Here is a 22,744-nt window from a genome sequence, read left to right on the forward strand (position 1 = left end):
TAACTCCTCCAAGAATATACTTGCTCTCGGCTTTCAGTATTAGAATTTGCTTTATTTATCTGCTTTTACCAAATGATAAGGGAACTTTAAGTTTTTCTAGGACAGACCTGAGAAAGGAAAAAGAAATATATTTCAAAGGGTGAAATTACTGCAGCATCAGTATCGGACCTAACAGCACCAAAATAATTGTTTAGAATGAAGCCAGTTTCTGCCTCAAGAACTCACAGGCAGAAAAGACAGATTAAACATATCACTTTCATTGTATAGCACAATTATATGACATCCAATGAGAGTAAACAGCACATGCATTTATTTTCAACTGCTGCCTTTCAAATGGATAAAACTATGAGAAGAATAAAAAATAATTTTAAAAAAGACTGTAAAATCCTTGGGAACTACCAATGAAGCAGGCTAGTACAATTCCCCTTCCTGCTGTTTGCACTGAGGTATTTGTCAGAACAGCTATGCATGACTTGGTAAACAGCATGTAGCTGCAAGAGAAGAATCAAAGAACAAACTGTAATGTAAAGATTTTGTAGTATCTTCTGTAATAAATGTGCTGATCTTTATCATGTGAGGACTTGACTGGAAAAGACTTTTGAAAGAGACTTCTTGATAAAGAATCAAGTTCCCTTGCTGTCTTGGCAGTGGTAATACCTTTATATATATATATATACACACATAAACATGTATGTATGTACACACATAGGCACACAAACATACAGATTTTATACCAGTGATTACTGCCAGGAATAAAAGAAGAGAATAAAAAAGGATAAGAGGGTCCAAAAGACCTAACCCATGCAGAAGCTCTGTGTTCTATACCATGATGAAGAGCTGTCCTGTCATGACTAATTTTCCAGTTAACAGCCCATAAGAGGATGAAAGCAGTGTTGAAGGGGTAATCTCTTGTGTCCCAGCAATTAGCATGCCAAAATATTAACATGGTCAGTTACAGGATGATGATTACTTTGTTCATGACTCCCTGGAGGGCCACCCACAGCAGGGAAGTAAGGCAACTTACGGTGACGGAAGGAGAGAAAAAGGCAGTGTGATGACTGGCCCTGCAATGTTGGTCACCTACTCATGACTAGGAGAACTGCATCGTGAGCTAGAATTTTGCTCCAGTTCAATTGCAAGAGTCACTAGATTCTTCTCTTCAGGCTTCAGACACACAGGAGAGCATGTCTGTTATACTGCTGTTCATAATATCCTTCACTTACCTTCCGAAAACTGTATGCTTCTTGTCCAGATATGCACAAGAGCGGAATGTGATGAAGCTGGAAGGAATAAAGACATAACAGTCAGCATATTATCTCACTGACACTCAACACAGCCAGTAATGCTTAAAAACAGTGTATGCAACAGCTTTCTGAGAGGAGACAAATCCCTCTCTCTCTCTGGCTCTTCTCTGGGAGGCCCGCTGGCCAAACACTACATTTTGTGGGTTTCATCTTGGATTGCTGGAGTTTTGACTTCTCGTTTTTACACCTTACCAACATCCCTAAACAGTACTGTAAGCATGGTGACTTGCACAAAGTCAAAAATCAATGTGAGCATCCACCTCCTTGGCCAGGCAGGCCCTGGGAAGCTCACGCAGGACAGGGAGACGTGCATCCTGCTCGAGAAGTACATCTCTTGTGCACGACTGGGAGCTGGCATCCTGCAAATACAGTTTTGTAACGCAACAGCCCTCTGCCAGTGTAAACATCTATCTTCTAGGATATTCACTTTCTGCATTTCTCTTCCATTAAATTGGCCTGTCAGTGATCCATTTCTCCTCTGGACAGAGCAAATTTGTGCTTTGGATACAAACATGGCAGAAGAATACTTGGAAGTGTCAAAAGTAATGAAAACCTGTGAAACTTGAATTCTTTATTTTTAACTAATTGGACTTTTAATTTTCAAGGTTGTAATTTTAAACATGGGAACTAAAATACCAAATCCAAAGCAACCTTTAGTACTAAAACTTTTCTCTAAAGATTAATGCTTCTTTGGAAGACTTGGACTACAAGCATGAGACAGAGGTTTCCACACTGTGGTCTGCAGACCACGATGGCCCATCTTGGCTGGACATGCAGTGCTGGCTCTCCTCCCTGTCTCCATCTGTTACACTACATTAGAGACAGCTAAAAATATATAAGCATTCCAAAAGCACTTTTCCATATAAGCAACTGCCTCAGGAAGTTATACGATTGCGAATAGGAGGGGCTGCAATCTGCCAGACAATCTATTAAGACGTAGCTTGCCCTAGGAAAACTTTGAGATGCTGTGCAGAATGCAAACTCCTGCACAGGGCAAACATTACGACTGAGCCTTGTGCATGGGTTCTTTGGACCAGTTTATTCCCACATATGCAATATTTAAGATTATCAAATGGTCAGTTCAGTAGCATTGTAATAAAAAAAAAATCTGAGCAGTAGCAAATATACAGAGAAAGCTTCTCATCCATCACCACAGTCAAAATAAAATTAAGGATAATGGAATTAACATAACTCAGTACAATCCCAGAGGAGAAGTCCTGAGCATTATTCAAGCACCATCTTGTACAGGTGACCCAGCTCACTCTGCACTGCAGTGTCTGTCACCTATGAGAAGAGGTATTCACCCAGTTCCTAAGGCCACAACAGTTGCCAGAAATGTCTAAACACTGCCTAGGAGGCCTTATAAATATGGGCAGCTGGAGTCTCTCAAGGACTTCACATACAAAGGAATTTCATATTTCATTTGTAAACATTAGGGAAACATACGATCACATTTACAGCAGCAGATGATGTGACTCAATATGGCATATCACTAATGAACTATCTCTAACTTCTGTTTCTGGAATACCCTTTAAGAAAAACCCAACCAACCAACCAACAAAAAGCCTCTACTCTCCCCTAATTTAGCACCTGAGTGCTGGCAATAACATTCAAATCCAAAATAAGCTCTACAGCAACTCGATCCTGTGAACTGCCCAACGTGTTCTTAGCCTTAAGTACTTGAGTAAGCCTATTAAAGGCCCTGAGACAAGCACTTGTGTTTAATTAAAGCTAACCACACTACTGGTGGTTTACAAGCCATAATAATACTGAGCAGCATAAGGACCGACCCCAAGAACCGACCCTCTCCCCAGTCCCAACACACAGTACCTACCGTGTACACACACACACTCTCTCTTTCCTGGGGCTCCCAATAAAAGTACAACTTTTTTCTACTGCAGTACTTAGAGAGCAACTAATAGTTGGCTCAAAGTGACACAGACCATTTCCAAAAGACTGCAGGCAAACACATTATTGTTACACATAAAGAAGGTTATTACAACTTCAATATCTTCATATTTCATTTGTTGTTCTTCCTACTTCTTCATTAATTTTTTTCTCATTTTAGTCCTCATTCTGCTTTTGTACACTGAAAAGCAAGTCATTCTCAATCCCAGACCCTGCACTCTGGCACGTCTGGGTTCTACATTTCAACTGTGCAGAAGTGTTCGCATTTATTTAAAATCAGGGGAGTAAAAAGAAGGAACATTCCCATAGAGTATATGTTTCATTTCATTAAGCCCTTTCAGAAAGCTCAGGCTATTTAAACAGACTGGAGAGGTGTACTGATCTTACAGGGATAACACTGGGGGGACACTGACAAAAATTAACAAAAACTTCAAATCATAAAACCAGAAAAGACAAATTAATGATAATATAATAAACCTACAGGTCTTCTTGCTGTACTTCACTTTGCTCTTGGATTGGGTAACAGCAGCTGTAGCAATCCTGATTTCAATATGCAGCACTCAACAGAATATTTCACTTGACAGCTTTAACGAATAGCTTGTAAGATGTCATTTGTTTTCTTAACAGACTAAGACACAATGTCTAGAGGGAAAGAATAAAACACAAAAAGCACGTGGCTACTTACAACTGCGATTTGTTTGTGTTGGGTCCTGAATTGGCCATACTAAGAACACCACGTCCTGTGTGGGACAAATTGGGCTTGAATTCATCTTTGAAAGGTTTTCCCCAGTAAGATTCTCCTCCTTAAAAGAGAAAAGGTGACAGAAGAAATGTTTGTTTTCATTGGTTTCCCACTACATTTTATAATAGGCACTGACATTAAATTCAAGGTTTCTGGCACTTCTGATCACTACGTGTATAATATATTCTTACCTCATCCCTATCACTATTTGAGCACACCCTTGAAATCAGATGTTTGTAACTGGCAACACAATTCTGTGCCTCTGCACTATCAACTGCAACAGACCACACTGTTTATCAACAGTATTATATATTGTGTGCTGGAAAACTGTCAAGGATTTAATTTTCTTACTGTTGGTCCACCATAATTTTTCTTTTTTGAGACATTAAATCTTTAAATGTGGCTACCTGACAAAACACAGAGCACAGAATTATTAGTTTAATTGCACTCTGGATACAGCATTGCTTCTGGAAATAAAATATCAGGGAGATGAAATATGTTCACAGAGTCAACTAATACTAGGAGCTATAAGCTCAAATGCTTAATTACTGGCTAAACAATTAAGAATGATGATATATATTCCTCCAAAATAAAAGGCAAAAAATAGATATTGGGACTAGATACCTGGATGATGTAACCACTTAAATGCGATGAAGTCAAAAGGATTATAAAACGTGGCACAAGCCACAGACCCAGCCCTCCAAAACTGATTTCCTTTCTGTGTCTTTGGATAGAAAGAGGGTCTGGAAGACCTCTCCTCCTAGCTGTCATTTTTACATTATTTATGACAGATCTGACATTTTCATTTGCACTTTCCTCCAGGATCATTCTTAATAAGAAAAACGAAGGCTGAGATGAGTCATAGTTTTACAGGCAAATCCATAATCTTGTTTGACAAACCATGAAAAAATATTTCACCTTAGGGTAGTATTAAAAATAAACCAAACAAAACCATCCAAACAGGCAGCAGGGCTGGTCCATCTGCAGAACTGGCTCAAGCATCCTCTAGAGTAACTGTATCGCTTGCGAAGCAGGAGGCCAGCGAAGGATCTGCAGTGCTCAATGGCTATTTGCACATGTAATACAGAAAAGCAATTTGATGATATGACTGCACAGGAAAGCAGCAAATAAAACTGAGGAATAAACCAGGCTCCTGCTGAACAAGAGTGCATCAAATGAAGAAGAGTTTCAGGTGGTGCCATGAAAACAAAGCATCGCACCCAGACGGCTGCAAGTGCACGTGGAACTAAGCAAGCAAGAAATTTTGGAAGAAACTGCCCCACTTAAAAACCCAATTAATCATGTTCAAAAGACCTATTAATAGAGTTGAGTGTTGCCTGCTCTGCAATTTGACAAGAGGCAGCAAAAGGGGACAAACCCTGCAGGGATTTTCTGTAATTGGGAGGAGTGATTACCTCAGCAATCTTTGGCTATTGAATATTTTGACATCAGCCAAATTACATCAGCTTGATCCCATATGCCAATCTTCCAGTACTGGGTGAAAGGGATATGATACAGCTGCAGCCAGCTCTACTGTCTTGAAGATGAATCCAAGACACAGGTATTTTAGCCAAATGCAAAGTGTTTACCCTATTAGAAAACGTCTTACCAGAAGCCAGTAATTTTCCTTGTTAATGAATCTCCTTGTGTGTTCCTATTTGCTAAGAGAGGTTACTGGTGCAATGCCTGCTACCTACCTTGCTCAGAAGGACAAAGTACTGGTAGGTTAGTAAATAAACAAGTTAAGCTCAGAAGACAGCGAGGCTCCATGCCAACAGGCCCTGCCCAAAACACATGCACAGAGCCTGCAGACCCACTGCCCATCAGCTCCACGCACGTCATTCTGCTTCAAAGGACTTCTTTACAGTTCTCCTAACTATTTGTAAAGCAGGTGCACTTGCTACGAGTCCTAACCTAGAGGAGTGTTTGTCACCTAGAAATTTTCAGGTAATACGCAAACATGAACACTTCCCATTGAGCTGGTACGTAGCAGCAAGTGGCCAAACCCTTGAGTCCGTTACACCCTTCATATGCTTTCAGCTGACGCTGGAACTACTGCGTTGTCAAGCTGCTGAAAGAGGGTGGAATTAACCCTGAAGCCTTCGCTGGTCAGAAAAATAATTGAAAAGGAAAAGAGAAAAATTGTGAATGACAGAGAGACGCTCTCCTTCTGGCACAACAAGCAACCAGAGCCAAGAGCTTGCAGACAGGAGCAATGAGCCATAATCTTTAGGTTCTGGAGTATTTATTTTTGTATGATTTAATTTCAGATCATATGCTGAAGGTCAGAATTAACCTCAGATGTACGAAGGCTAACTTTGGTTCATTCCAGTTCTCTGGAAATAAGTACTAATATTTTAGTAGATAGTTACAGCATGAGATCGAGTCCCTGCCTCCCCCTCTGTCTGCTATACAGCTGTTTCCAAGGCTAATTCTGGCTGCCTGGGAGCTGCAGGCAAGAACAGAGAATGGCCTGTGCAGCATTCGCCTGAAAGGCCAGACATCCTATAAAGGACATAGCTGAAGTGTCTGCAGAGGCCTGGCAGCACGGGCTGGCAAGAGGTGGTAGAGACGCTGCAAAGGCAGCGAGACAGCAGTGCAGGGACAGTTTGGGGGTTTTTTTGGTAGTTTTTTTTTAAGAAAAAAAATTAAGAATACTTAAAAAAACCCCAACAACCAAATATATTCTCTTCAAATTAAAAATAGCCTGAATGTGCTGCTTGTCAAATTCCTGCTAACCTCTGGAATCATTCCAGGCTTTAAGTACCTGCTTGAAGCAGGACCAGACAGAGCAAGCCAGAAGATGGTGAGTTAAATGTATATAACTTTTTTAATTACTGAAACCCAGAATCACTTTATCTCTGAAGATTAAGTACAGATCCCTTGTTAGAATACTGCCATGGCAGCACAGTGCTTAATGCTCAGCCAGGGGGGACTCCCAACAGGGATTTTAGATCCTTACATTTTACTCTCCACTGTAGGGCTGAATGTAAACTTGGGAAAGTAAGTCACAGGCTCCAAACCCATTACTAATAATTAAGTAAAGCAGATTTTACTGTGTTTATTCTTGACAGGGTTGGAACGTGTGGCTGTGCCATCTTCCTCATTTTTTGAAAGCAGAATGGATACAAGCAGAGGAGGAGGGACTGTCAAGCTCTAGCCCTCTCATGTACACTCCTGCTACATGCCATAAAGAGAGGAGGCTCCTCCTCATATTCCCCACATCGTCCCCTGAGTACACAGATCGCTGCTGACTATATATGGAGTCACGATGATGCAAATCCCTCACCCCAGCACGGACGTACTAGCCTACAAGCAAAGCCCACGGGAAACAAAAATTGACTCTGGGTGTTAGATTCACAGCCTGTCACTTCACCTTCCTCTCCGCTTCCTCCCCGATAAGATTATCTGCTGTCAAAGCGGAGCTGTGTGCCTACTGGACTTGCAAATGCTTCAGAGATCCTATTACAAAAAGTGCTGGAAAAAAATTCTGGGGGCTTCTGTGCTAAAAATCAGAGGGGTTCACATGGCAGCAGGCACGGCCCAGGTACTGCTACTGGCTGGATTGATGCTGGGAGAGTGAACTGCAGCAGTGCTTACAACCCTACTCATGGGGGTCTCCTGTTTGCACAAAGCTGGATTTAAACTTGGGATTGGCCATGGAAATACCTGGACCTTCTAACAGCATTTAACCTGAGTAATGTCAAAGCCTTCCGGAGCCAGAAAGACTTTTTGCACAATTCTGTAAAATAAAAACCTCTGCCTACCCAGATACCCAAGGTTCAAAGCAGAAGGCAGCTGGGACCTACTTCCCTGCATTGTTAATAAAAAAAATTCTCTTAAATTAAAGAGGAGTTCACCAAATTCTCACACAGAGATGAAACCAAACAGACCACACAGCTCATAAAAACATGAGACTGTATTCATCATTTCCACAGCTATCCAGAGTGGCAAGATAGATACAGATCGTAACTGAAGCATGCTTAGTTATTCAGTATCTGCCTCTTGTGCTGGTAGTGAAAGGTGAATAGATGTAAACTGACATCTGAAGCAATCACACATTAGCAACTCTACAGAGAAGTGCCAACATTTCAGATTGCCTTTTGAACTAACCCAGCTTAATCTTTGGTAGTCCTTCTTCCTTCTCAAGGCATTTTTTCCAGAAAGTAATTTTTTGGGGTAAAATTGGCAAAGTTGTACAACTTTCCTGCAAAGAGCTGAGAGATGCACCTTAAGCTTCAGCGATGTAGCATTCCAAAAGCCAGGTGTGGGCTGGGAATCATCATTCATGACAGTTGCGGTTTTAAATAAATCCTTCCTTTTTCTGGCATAAAAATTGCTAAGCAGTGGTAAGGAAGTGGGAGGGCTCTGATTCACAAAAATGATGGCTTACTTTCTGTAATTTTCTTCTTGTCATTTGGAACAACGAGGTACTTAATAACATCTGACACTTCTATAGAGCTTTCCAAGTGAGATTCCTGAATCATTTTGCAAATATGAAAGCCTTAGCTCAACCAGTAAGTGCTTCTCTCCCTTCAGATAAGAGGACACAGTACTTCTAACCCCACATGCCAGAGGCTGGATTTTCAGAGGGGCTGCAATCTAAAAGGAGTATACTGCTAGATAAAAAGGTCTTGCTCTTGTCCTTTTGCTGAGCTTCAATCATGCCAGGGAAGTGGCTCTAAAACCAGTTACACTTTAGGAACTTGCCTTCTTAGGAAATCACACTGCAGAACTGACCAAGTTTGTTCACAGGCCCTTTGCTATTGACAGTTCAGAGGAGGGAAAGAAAAAAAATGTCCTTTGCTCTGCTTGTTGCCAACCAAAATGCAATTCCCATCTATCGGTGGTATTTTATCTTGGACTTCTACAGCTATTATATGCCTTCTTTGTGTCTTCCTGGATTCATAAATAGACAGAGGAGGCACAAACAAGCCGATTCATGAGACCTTCCAACAGGTTGTAGTAAGAGTAGCTGAAAAATGCCTGTGCTGCATTGAAAATGTAATGCTTTGTGTACAGTTTTCCCTTTTTCATACAAAGGGTTTAGGATATTAAAACTATTTTTCCTACATGCAAATTTTCCTCTGTTATTTGGAACATTGAAAATACAGAGCAGCTGCTCCACTTGCACTAGCATGAGTTAGAATTACTCACAATGTTCAACCACTTAGTTGTTATGAACAGCAGGAAAAGAGATACAGCACAAATATAAAATTCATTTTCAAATAATTAATCATTACAAAGAATGACCATGACTCAGCTTATTGCTCTGAATACTGCCTCTATGGGTGGTTATTTTGTTAGAAAAGAAATAAGCTGCTGCAGCACAATAACATTTCTCCCAGTAGTCTCACAAAACATTAAGTTGAAGGTTGTAGAAAATTAGTTTGGTCCTCTCAATCAGTGTCAGCTTTACAGGACTGGGTATCTAACTGCATTGGCAATGCAGGTCTGCCAGCTAGGCTAAGGAAAAACTCTATTCCTCACTCTTTTCCCAGTGGGGTATCTCAGCTTCTAACTGCCATACTGCTAATTCCCACCCTCCTGCATCCCAAGGTTAACTACCGAGTACCAGGAATCTGTTGTCCTTCAGATGTCTGCTGGGTCACAGTGACTTTTATGGCAGCCTAACGAGACTCAGAAAGGACACATTGGGGTGCTGAATAACAAGTAACAAAGAAATAAGGATCAGTGCTGCTTACAGATAAGGCTGTTCAGCCGGAGTAGCCGTGGAAGTAGACAGTCAGTGACAACCAGCTCGGCATTTTGTGAAATGTTCCCAAAACACACGTGCACTTATCTAGGTGAGCCGAGAGCACAGTTGCAGTCTAGGTATGACATGTAACCTTACATCACGTTGTACTGAATGTGCCCAAATCCACCCAGAAGCTGAACAGTCCTGGGCTTAGTGAGCAATGGAGGGGGTGATCATCTAAGCATTTGGGTGTTGCAACCATAAACCTGACACCTGTTGCTGAACATGGGATGAATGTCAGATGACAGAAACCAAATGGTGGGAAGATTTTTGAACAAGTCTGTTCTAGTTCCTGAGCTGATGAACAGGAATAATTAAGTAAACATAACAAAACAAAAATACAAGCTTAATGCACCTACTACATGCCTGTTTGGAAAAGGTTTAAAATAGGTTTTTTTAAACAAACAAACAAAAAACCATCCCAAACCTCTTAGTCAAAAAATTTCAGTTAAAGCAGAAGGTGCTATGTGAAAGACGAAACAAAGGATGTTCTTTTTTTCTGAAGTCTTCCTACAAAAGGCTCTCACAGAAACAGTTCTGGCAGTTTAAAATATTGACGTTTAAAAGGTAAACTCCAGATAGTCCTCTCTATTGCCAGCTGAAGTATCTGGGAAGAAAGCCCTGCTTTAGTCTCATATGCTTCTCTGATACCACAGAATTCAAGTTATTTACTCCCCGAGTAATCCTCTAAAGACCATTACATCCTATGGACTTTTTAGCTTTCAAAGATGTATCCTTTTTTATCCTTTTTTTTTTTTTTTTTTTGCTAAGAAGCAGTGAGTCAAAGAAATAATGAAAATCCTTCCAGCTGCCAGAAGAAATAAAAAAAGAGAATTTATACTGCAAATAACATACAAGACCCAGGTAAAAAAGGTACAAATTATTGAATCTCACTGTTTTATTCCAAAGCTTTCCTAATGTGAATGCTTGTGATCACACTAATAACGTGCAAACCAATGGATCAAAATTTTTACACCATGGTGTCAGGGAAAGTATCACTATGTTTGCACTGTTCTTGGACTGCTGCTGAGCTGTACCTTCCTCCAGCCATGCTGCTGCGTAGCGAATGTAAAGCCAGACAGGCACATTAGGTCTGGCCACCTTCTTACAGCATGTGGCTTGAGATACGCAAGTGGAATTTCTGCTTCACATTCATGTGCCCAGGATCTATTGGGCAATCAGGAACAAATCCTGACAGACTACTTGCACTCTGTGAACTGTCTATCATATACAATATGTGATAAGTAAGGATATAAAAAATCCAGCTGTCTTCAGAAAGTAAAAAGCACTCACTTGCAAAGAAGATAGTTGCATCATTTGGACTCTACAATAACAGTCTCTAAAAATCGGCAATGTTCATATTTATTTAAGTGTACACTGTCCATTTTATTAGAACTTTAATAGCCTTGACAGATGTTTGCAGCACATCTTGCCTATCACTTAATTAAGAACGACAAGGAGGAAAACAAGATGGAAAAGACTAGAGGTCATTAGACTCCTTTTTTAAAGAAAAGAATATACATAGTTTATTCCTCCTATGGGCTTATTTACATATTTTACTTCCTACTTGCTTTGCCAGTAGAGCTGAGTCTTGACCTTTGATGCAGCTGCACTGCCAGTCGTCTGCCAACTGCTAATTGTGCTGTCTTACAATACTTCCACCATTTGCACAAATAGAGACAAGAATGACACCAGCAAGTTCATTTTCATTCCACAGCAACATTTGAACTCCACCCTACACGGGTGAAAGGTGTCTGAGTCAACCCATTAAATTTCTCCTGTCTCCTGACACCTCTTTAATTTCTCATTTTAAAAGATGTTCCTAATTACATCTTTTTGGGATTTCAACCGAAACTTTCCTTATAACAAAATCAAATCACATTTCTTTTGACAGCCCAAGCACATATGATAACAAACGTTAAATCAAAGTTAATGGGCTTTTGCCATCAAAACGCAGAGCCTTTAGTCTCAAATCTTACAGTATGCAACTGTTGATTATCGCATGCAGTAGAAGAAAAGCTGTTGGACAACTCACACTAGCATTATTGACAAAGTAAATAGAGCTGAAGTATTCAGCAAATATGAAGACATCTTTTTTGGATGACCTGTGAGCACACAGAGAAAAACACAGTGCTGGCATACACAAGTAACACGTGCAAACTACAATAAAAATGCACAGAACCCTGCAGGACCAGGTGTGGAAGAGCTGTGGAGGCTGGTGACATCTACAAGTGGGTAGCTAAAAGGTGCAAGTGGAAAATCAGAAAATTTACAGCAGCAGCTAGATATATTACATGACATATCTACTGTGGCGAGAAATGCTCTGAGGACCCTTCAGCTGCTATGTCTCCTGACCAATCCTGATGTGACTGTTATGCAGATCTCCAAGTAAGGGAGAAAGAAGAGGCAGGAGAATTTAGTAACAGTGATCCTTAAAGTTAGGAAAAGAGCAGCTTGGGCTTTGCAAGACAAATAGTTGGGAGAACAGATGGTATCTGGCCATTCACCAATTCCGAGGCATGTCTCAAATATTTCATTAATGCTGAATTCGAAAACACCTTTGCATGAATGTGTTTCTTCCTTTGTTCTTTCCCCAGGAAGGCCAGCTGTAAAATCATGATAGCTTTTAGTTATTTATTTTTTGGATGAAAAAGGAAGCAAAGAGCCAGTTCTACGTGGAAGAGTGCCCAAGTTTTGGATTGAGGACGTATCAGATGAAATTTTGAATATAGTTAAAATGGTCATAAAAATATAGTGATAAAACTATTGCTTCTAAGTAGAAATACTCATAATGTATCACATACCATTATTTGTAGAACTTTAATCTACAAGGTGTGTGGAAATAAATGTCACAACAATGAGCATTAGAACAGTTTACTTGATTCAAACTCAACCTTACCTGTTCCTGTTCCCGTTGGATCACCTCCCTGGATCTGCAGAATTTAAATAAAATCAATAGGTTACATACATATGTGTGTGAAAGACATTAAACACGTGCCATAAAAGCCAGTTCTGCTGAATTTTCTTCTATATTGTGTCATGTTGACAAGTTAGCAACAAGGAAACCATTATTGCTTATTTGGAGCTTCTTTTATCAGCTGGCTGTCATCTACATTACTTATCTGAGAGCAGTACAACAGTTTTATAAAAATAATAGGTCTCTTGTGGGTAAAAAGAGAAAATAAACAGTCTCAAATGGGTTAACCAGATCATCCTTCCTATTATGTGCTGGGTCATAACCTGCTTTTTAACTGATGATGCATTGCTTTTGGAAATGAAAAGGCTTTACATTTGGCCACCAATCTTCCACATAACAGCGAGGCAAAAAATGAGGGAACATGGAATATTTTCTGTATCTGAATCTGTATTTCCCAGTATCCCACACACTACCTGCAGCAGGAAATCCCCATGTGAAAACAGCCTTTCAGCAACGTAATTAATCGTATATATATGCAGGATCTACAGAAATAATATTCTCTATTCGAAATAATTAATCAATGTATATATATGCAGGATGTACAGAAATAATATTCTCTATTCGAATGCCGGCAGAGGGAGCGTGCCATGACTAGTTTCACAGTAACAGCACACAAGCACAATTTTAATTGTGAGTTTAACTATGAACTGAGACACACAGTGCTGTCAAAAGAACGGATGCAGGATGGAACGTAACATTCAGTGATGTGCCCTGAAAGAGGTGCACTGTCTTCAGGATCAGTTAGAGGACAGCTACAAGATCCTAAGCTGCCTGGACTGTGTCTATGTAAACAAAGATCTTTGACTACCAAAGTCCACTTTCTGCTTCACTGGGTGCTCTCTAACTCCTTCACAGAGAAAGCCAGGGCACCTAGTCCTGGAGCACACTCAGAAAAGGATGTTCTGGCAGTATCCAAGTACCACAGACTGAAACAGAAATTCAGCTGCTTTCTAAAGTTTCATCTGAATGGGATTTCAGCAGGCCACAGTATTACTTATCCAAATTAGCATTTCCTTCTCTCACTCCCCTTCTGTTCATTAACCACCCACCCACAGCTTAGGGAAGATAAGAACAGCCTTGCCAAGGCAAGGACTCTCAAAGACTTTGTCTGGAACACCAGCAAAAGAACCACTAAATTCAGTGATGCTCCAAGAGATGACATTAGTCAGACAGAGTTGTTAGCAAGACTAGTATGTACAAATTTAGTAAATTAGGAAAATCCTAGTTCTGATGGTATATTTAATATACATCTATTGCAAGTTGCCAGGTGCAGAAGAAACTAAAACTGAATTAAGCTAAACAAATATTTTGAGGACATCATATATTGTGCATTACACAGGATTTGTTCAATACTCACCACAAAATTACGAATTGATCTGTGAAAAATTGTTCCATCATAGTAGTTCTTCTTGCACAATTTGATAAAGTTTTCACACGTTCGGGGTGTCTGAAAGACAAACAGAAGTTTTAATTAAGCGACACCTTTAGACAATCACACTGGCCACTACACTGTTTACATGAATCGCTTTTCATTTGTGCCTTGCAAAGAAACAATCATGCAGGACTCTTGAAGAGGAATGAGTCTCTATCTAGAGGAAAAAAAAAATACATACTATTTTAAAGTATACTGGAGATATGCATTGTGTTAAATAAATTAAACCCAGATCTTCCAGCTAGCACAAAGAAGCGTTGAACACTAGCTCAGATAACGTGAGCTCCCAGTAGACATAATGATGGTGAAAACAGGTAAACTCAGAGACTTTCAAGTAACTTAGTTCTAGCAGCGTATCATAATCCTGTTCCCAAGGGGGACTTCTAGCACTGAGAAAAGTTAATGTCCCAGAGTAAGTAAGAACCTGACTTCAAAGTGAGCACATTGAAGTTAGCTGGGAGAGAAGCATTTGGTCCTCCTCACCACTTGGAACTAAAAATGGGACTGACCCCACAAGTCACTGGACAATAGGAAAAATAAAGATCACTTGTTTAAAAAACAAGCAAACAAACAAACAATAAACCACCCAAACCAAAAACCCAAGACACGACATTTGCTTGTACAGTGTAAGTAACAGCTATTTATTTGAATTTATGAGCCATAGGATTCAAACAGTTCCTTCTGAAAAACTTTACTGTCTACCTAACTACACTTTCACTGCAATTGTACAGGTTCTCCTCTCTGCAATACTAAAATACTTTCACATGTACAAATACAAGTACAGAAACAGCCTGTTTTCTACACCTGCACAAGTTTTCCAGTCCCACTGGGGATTATGTGCATAAATGTATTCCAGTTTTACAAAAGAATACACCAAACTGATCTGAGTTGTTACAGGCCTTGAAAAGATCACTGTTGTATTTGCTTGCGAGTAAAGGCCCAGCATGAGTCACAATGTCTGTAAATGAACACACACAAGACTTGAAGCCTCTTTCTGAAAGACACTGATTCACTTTGCATTGGTATGACATCATTCTTGGTCTGAGAGCTGCTGAGAGACACAGTGAGACTGAGCCATGCAACCTGAACTGACTTAAAAGCAAAAAAAGCAGGCAAGCCCAATTACAATCATTTAAGGATGAAATAATCTCTATCCTCTTAAAAGCAGATCCATACAAGTATTTATCCAGAACCATACAGAACTTCAATTTTCTATATTTTCTCATCTGAAACACCATCATTCTCACCCATCTTTATTGACACTGAAATGTCTCTTAATTATCCAAACTCTGCCTGCCATTATAAATTCTTTATAATGATTCCTTCTTAATTACAGATACAGGTGCCAGTTGTCATCTGAGCCATACCTAGAAAAACAAATAAATTCCAATGCAATCTCACACCAGCTACTATTCCAGACTTCCTACATAGTTCATTACTGGGTTAAAATGGTAATGGTACAATAATGGTTTTATGGTAGAATGCCACCAGGACATGTGTTTTGGTAACATCCTGAGGGCAACTAATATATAAATATATTCCATAAAAATTGTTTCAGGCAATAGGAGGTTTTCCTACAGTTTTCATGTTATTAGCAAATTTGAAAATTTTTCTTTCAATTGGACATACATGCTTGAAAATAATCTTTGTAAACAACCTTTCAAGTAAAATTCAACCCCTGAAGAATCATTTGTGCAGTGAATGCTTCCTTTATAAGACAATATCGTAACAGCCTTGATCCTAACACAGTGCTATCAGTTATCACTTATGAAAAATGTTAGTAAGGATAAAAAGAAGTTTAAAAAATTCTTCATGAATCAGAAATGGAATTAGCAGCTTTTAGCCTGAAGCACTTCATCTCATGAGAGCCAAATGCTCTTTGGAGAGAAAGACGTAGTTAATAAGTTCTCTGGGGGGAATACAGCAACCTGTAATTAATTTTTTAAGAAAAATGAAATCAAGCAAAAGACCAAGTCCCCTAGGAATACATACCAAACTTTTAAATTTGCACAATGTTGATAACCCAGAACAGATTTACTATTTATTTTCAAAACATGATTTGTAAAATATACATCAAAAAAACCTGGCTCTAGTTATGTATTTTTAATGTAGGACCTGTGCTGACCCTTCTCTCTAAATGGATTTCTAGTTATTACATCTTTTCCCAGAAACAAGGTTTTCAAATGCAACTGCAGAAATATTTGGTATACATGCAATAATCATTTCACTGCAAGGCTTTCTTTAAATAATTGCCACCACATCGGTTCCCATGGTCACCTCATGCATCATACAGATACATCTGGCAGGTAAACAGTTCCTTAGCAACATTACCATTACCTTTTGTGGTGTTTTTTAGTAGACACAAATAAAAAGGTTTGCATTCACTCAGTAATTAACCCCAGTTTCAGTCATGCAGTTGATCTAGAATAGCTGGCTCAGATTATCTGATTTCTTCAAAGCAGTTAATGATCTTGCCAAATCACATACTGCCAAGCACATTTCAGGGACTTTTTAAAGCAGCATCCTGTCCAAAGCGGGAGAAAAAGGCTTGAGGTTTATGGGGAAGGTGTAGATCCTAAGCAGCGAAGTTACATTCTGCACTGACCATACAAACACAGCCAGTCTTTGAAGTCTTTGTTCCAACTACAAAGGCTGATGAGATATATATATAAACAAACCTGACTTTGTTATTTGAGTGTAAGATCTTGTGGAAGATGTCAGACTGGCAGTCTTGGAATGCAAAACTGTCTAATTCTTCAGAAACTTCCTCCATACCATTTGCCTCACAGCATTTCTGAAGGAGGAAGGGATTGGTCAAGGCACCTGGAAACTCAGAAGTGCAGGAGGCAATGCTGGTTTCTTGTTGCCTCATTACTGACAACGGACTCCACTCTCTCTTTGTACTTCTGGCTGTTCTAGTCTCAAATTGACCTCAACAGCAGCAGCTAACTTTTCCTTCTTTATTCCTTTTACATTAAGCAGGAAATTATTTAAATTAATCCGCTGACTTTGACTTAGACATATATGTAAGAAAGTCAAGGGAAAAACGCCACCTCGTTTACCTGCTGATCTGAAAGCCACCCATAAAAAAAAGTTTATGTTTTAAATCTACTCCAATATCTTCCGAGAAAGATGCAGTGACAGTCCTAAGAAGTCAAATGGACATACACATTTAAAACTGTGGAAGGCTTTCTTCTCCAAAGAGAGTGGTGTGACAGCCCTGAAAAATCATCCTTTTTTTTAGTCCAGTTGGGACCACACAAGTGAATGCTGTGTCTCTGTAAGATGTCCTTCAACTTCAAGACACTCCTCTCTCTGATTGACAAACAACAGGAAAAAAACCCCAACCTTATTTATACCAAAATGAGTCTCCTGCTCCAAGTATGCTCCCCATTTATTTTGTAGATGCCAGAGAACTGTCAACTGTTGAAAATTCACACCCAAGACAAGTGGTAAAATTTTAATAAACTATTTGAGAAAGGAATCCAGAATACTTATCCCAGAAGATGACACAAGTACTTTGCTTGGCTCACAGACATGTATATTTAATGGGGAAACAGCCCTATGGTTTTCTAATGATGTTTAAGTCTCCATTTAGCTAACACACTTAGTAGGTAGTTCTACATACAAACACCAGCACTGTACTAGTTACTAGGCCTGCAGAAATTTCAGAATTGAAAAGAGATTGCTACTATGACCATGCAAACACAAGAATGACAGGAAACTGATTGTGAAATTATGGATACTGGGAAAAAACTAAAGAAAGGGATATAAAATAAAATAAAAAAAACCAACAAAGCAAAACAAACAAAAAACCCCCGAGTCCTTACTATAAAGTCCTAGAAGAAATGCAGAGTGTATTTTTTTCCCCTGTTAAGTACTAACCAAGCCAATTTTAGTTTCCTTTTTGCCACCAAGGGTGTTTCCAAACCAGGCAACATCAATCTCTCTTGCTGCATCCCAAGACCCGAGGGGTAAGACTAACCAAGCCAGGTCACTATCTACGTACTCCGCTACAGCTCTCCTTTCTCATCAGTTATAATGGGTCACCACATTTATAAGAGTTACCTTAAGTCAGAATTTGTATTGGGCAGCTGAAGAGTCAACCAGGAGTAGATTAAAAACCTGCAGCACTCCTGTTACCAAGGTACAGGAGATGGGAAAAGAGAGGAGCTTCTGAGTCGTTGCCATGACTGCGAGGAAGAAGGCTTTACTATGTGAAGAGCTAATCATTTCAAAATGCTCCATCCCTTGAGGATCTGCATGAACCTTGAAGAGAAATTTCACACTAAGCATTCAGAAGCTGTCATTCGCACATCTGTATAATTTCCTTGTGCTAATTCCACTTCCCTTTTATTTCTTTTTGTCTCTCTAAATTGGATGAACTCCAGTAGTTGCACTAAACTACAGAGCCTTGATATATCCTCATTAACCCTATGTTTCAAAGCAGAAATAATCTGAAATAATGAAAAGTTTGTTCCTCACAAATTAAAATCGCATTCTACAGCCTTCATCTTATCACACAAACGCCAGAATCCCGCTCTTAAGAGGCATGAACTAGTGATGGAAATTTCTAAAGCTTCAAATGAAACCTGCAATTTTTTTAACGTAAATCTCCTTTAAAATGCAAGGTGGATTTTGCTTTGCTTTAGTCCATTTACTTAGCGCTTTTTTTGTTCTTTACACAGAGCATTTTCCCTCTTGTAATTGTTCATTCTAGCAACTCTCTAATGTGCGAGCCCATGAAGAGATGGGTTGGTAAGGTTAAACGCAGTTGTCCCCACCCCTTTCACTCTGCAATCCTCATAGCCTGTCCAACCCACAGGAAAGAACTTGCCCTAACAAAAGCTTGGCTTTATTTAGGGCTTAGTCAGAGGCAACTTTAACAGAGCAGTTTCAGGAATCACCATCTATCAGGTGCAAGTCCCTGTTCTCCCCACTAAGTCATGGAAAGAACCTGGACATACAAGTGTTTCTAGTGCGTTTCAATGCATAACACTGTACTGGAAGGCAATTTAAGCTACCCTACTTCACTTTGCACCAACTGACTAGGAGCACGCTCCATTTGTTTCAGAGCAAGAGGGACAAGAAAATCCAAAACTCCACAAAGCCCGCGGTGAAAGCACAGGGATAATTTCACTGCAGGAAGCCCGTGACATTTCCTGCTGGAGAAACGTTTATTATAGACCCAAACATCACCCCCTGCCAGCTCCATTTGCCTGCTAACAGTTCCCCTATGTATGAGAGGGGCTGAGGCGGTGACAGGTTATGGTGGCAAACAACAGCTGCCTGGGGTGGTTCAGTTCAAAAAGACATGGTTCATGTAAGGGACACCATTCTCAGTCTGGTCGTGGAGGGAGCAAACGCGCCCGGGTCAATTTGCAATCTGTGATCAGAGAAGCACAGTCCCAGTGACAGAGCGCTGGGAGACGAAAGCATCAGGGCACTGTGGGGTAAAACACTTGGACAGACTCTTACTGATATTAAAAAAGAATCAGAACAGGCAAACTGTGCCTCAGGTAATACATTGCTGACTTGATAGCAAACATTTGCTTATTTTCCTGCCTCAAAGTTTGCTTAGAACAAAGAGCACAATTATTGCATTCTCATTACATAGAAACCCACTATAATTTAATTAGCTATCTAGCAAAGATTCCAGCAGATAGCTAAATTTCACTTTTCAAAGGCTTTTCTTCCACAGTACTGACATTAATGATGTTACCGAAAACTTTTTCAAAGTCTAAGCAAGACGCTCCGCTTAGACAAGATGCCAATAAAAAATTACATATTCCAGGTTTATTTTTCACTTCTTTGCAAATACAGGGACAATCAATCAGTTTAGCTGAGCACCACTCAAGTTAAAGTCATCTAATTTGTCAGTGTTAACTACTAGCCCCCCAGAGGCAGAGCCATCATCCCTAGCCACAGTCATTTCTTTTCCTCTAACTTTTATTTGTTGCAGTGGTAGAAAAGAAAACAATCACTCTCCCCCTCCTCTAACTTGCCAGCCACACAGGGGTTGAGGAGCCTGTCAGACAGCGTGGTGCAGGGCTGGATGCTGATGAGGATGGGGCCGGCATGCATGACACAGCACCTGTAGGTACAGTCTAAATGGGGATGCAATTGCTTGAGCAACCTCCAGCAGCTGTAAAACACGGAGCTTCGCAGGTCCCGCGGCGGGTCCCTGGCATTTCGTCAGTCTGCCACTGCCTGCACATAAATTCCACCTTTTCAGAAGATGCAACCTGTAACCACTTCCATGCGAGACAGCGAAACTGTGGTAGCTGTCAGCCTCCCAAGGTCACACCGCTCTCATCCCAGGAGCCAAGGTACAAACAAGAAACATGTCAGAGGAAGATGAAGAGCAGCAGCTGTGTAACTCCAAACCGCCTGCCTCATCCTCAGGGTCGGGATCACTAAGTGGCAGACACAGCTGGTATGGGATGCCTGCAAGGTCACATGTCAAAAACCAAGCGACACAATCCCATAACAATCGATTCCCTTCCCAGATCCAGCTTGTCAGAGGGGCTGGGAAGGCAGAAAGGTCTAAATGTGCAAAACACCTTCCCACCAATTGCCCAATGCCAAAGGCTGCCAGGACACCATGCAGAGACAGCCAAGGGCAGCAAGCCCCGGGTGCAGGGATGGTTTCACAGGGAGGTGGTTGAGCACCTTCCCCAATCCCACATTGAATGTCCCATTCAGGCATGGGCAGAGGGGGACACTGGGGACTCACACTGCCCCTTCACTGCTGCAAAATAGCACCGAGGACAAGTACACGATGGAGGCATCCAGACAAGGCATTTCCTACTGACATCTTGCATGAAAATGTTTTGTTTTTCTCAAGCATGGGTGTCATGACCCCAAAGATAAAAATATTTAAAATATTAGCTTCCAGTCACTTAAGAACAACCTAAAAGCAACCTGTTAATATGGCTGTGCAGAGCCATTCCACTCCCTACTACAAAGAGCAATAGATATGTCTGCCATTGTAGCACTTGGAGGAAAAACCACACCAAGAAATAACGTCCTCTCTAACAAACATTTTTATCCAGCTGTCCTCCTCCTGGAAAAGCTGTCTGTTTTCAGTTGGAAGTTGCAGCTCTTCCTATAATGCCCTATTTTGATGAAAAGAACCCAAAACCAAAACAGAAATAAACCATTTGCAACCATGCCAAGACCACTGTACTTCAGCCCTACAATGATATTACCGAGTGAGCAGACACTGGCAAAACATCAGCCAGTTATTTGCCAACCAGTGTCATGATGCTGACAGAAAGTGAGTAGAATGGATGTTTAAATCAGAAAGAAAATAAGAAATTTGGGAAGACTGGGGAACTTCATCATGCCCAGAGGTCAAAGGATTTTTTCAGCACCTCACCTCTTTCCCACTGGAAATAGATAAGAAGTTTACAGGCTTCTGATCTTCACAACAGTCCTTCACACAAAAGGAGAGATGATTTCAAAGAACAGAGGCTGGATTACACATTTATAGATCACAGGCATATTTAACAGGTCAGAGGGCCTCAAGAGATTAAAACATCAGTGTTTGTAGAATAATGGCTTCTTCAGATAGTTATGCCAAGACATCATCATTAAGCAGAGTTTGCCAGGTCCTAAAACCTCAAAAAGCATTTGTGGAGTGCTGTATGGAGCTTTGAAATCCATCTCACATTCTTCTTTGTTATGCCAACTTGCCCTTAAAGTATTAAACCTGCCAGAGACAGGCGAATTTACAGAAACTGCCATGGCAGTTATGGATTAGTATTCAATTACCGCTATCAGCAAGTGTTTAACCACCATATCATTATCCCAGAGTGACCACTTGTATGAGGAGAACTCACAAAGGAGAGAAGGGAGATAGTACACCCAACCACCTGTTTCTCATTTTGACAGGGTCTTCAGGAGTATTAAATTTTTATATACATATTTTTCCATGGCACAATGAAAATAAAAAAGTACAAGCACTAAACAAGAAAGCCTCAAAGCATTCTAGAGGCAAAGGCAGGAATTTTTATTCCCTTTCACAGGTGCAGAGAAAAGGAGTCTGTTACCCTGTCTATTCTTATGAAGGGCTGCTGATTCCAGCAGGCAGCCTAGGTTATTTGCATAGCTGCATTCTGGCAATCAGGCATCTATGATACACGTTATTGCCCGAGAATTCAAGATTATGCCTGTATTTATTGCTCACTGTGAAATAAAATCTGGGATGCCACTGTTTTTAAAAAAAGCATAACCAAATGACATAGCCCCATCGTGCAGCAAGTCGGTGGCACAGGCACAGAATCCAGGGTTTACCAGTTCCTAGTTCTCCACTCTATCCACTACACCACAGTGCTTTTCTACTTCCACATCCAAGTCAATTTGACTTTTTGCACAGGGTAAAGCCTCCACCCTGCTTTAAGAGGCTGCTCCAGCACCTACAACGTGTTAACTGCATCAACAGAATGAATAATACAGCAGAACACACATGGATGATACAGACAGTTGTTCCCCGCAGCATCCTGACTAAAGCAGCTAAAAGAACTTGAGGAGACTAGAACAATCACAGTTAATAAAATACAAGAAATCCAGCAACACTCGTTGCCTTTCATCAGTTATTTATTCCTAATTTACTTGTTTG

The 22,744-nt window shown here is 40.4% G+C and overlaps 1 protein-coding gene across 1 annotated transcript in view; it reads right to left on the bottom strand.

Annotated features, from left to right (window-relative positions):
• Positions 1–22,744, bottom strand: part of PPIL2 (peptidylprolyl isomerase (cyclophilin)-like 2) — a gene marked incomplete at its 5' end in the record, with an annotated part of 41,391 nt that overhangs the window by 11,732 nt on the left and 6,915 nt on the right. The window contains 4 exons of the mRNA XM_010156318.1: positions 1,224–1,280; positions 3,898–4,015; positions 12,612–12,645; positions 14,047–14,136. Coding sequence (XP_010154620.1) covers positions 1,224–1,280; positions 3,898–4,015; positions 12,612–12,645; positions 14,047–14,136 — 299 coding nt within the window. The remainder of the gene's footprint in view (positions 1–1,223; positions 1,281–3,897; positions 4,016–12,611; positions 12,646–14,046; positions 14,137–22,744) is intronic.

Source organism: Eurypyga helias, unplaced genomic scaffold (genome assembly GCF_000690775.1).
Source record: "Eurypyga helias isolate BGI_N326 unplaced genomic scaffold, ASM69077v1 scaffold32277, whole genome shotgun sequence".
In the NCBI taxonomy this organism is placed as follows: Eukaryota; Metazoa; Chordata; class Aves; order Eurypygiformes; family Eurypygidae; genus Eurypyga; species Eurypyga helias.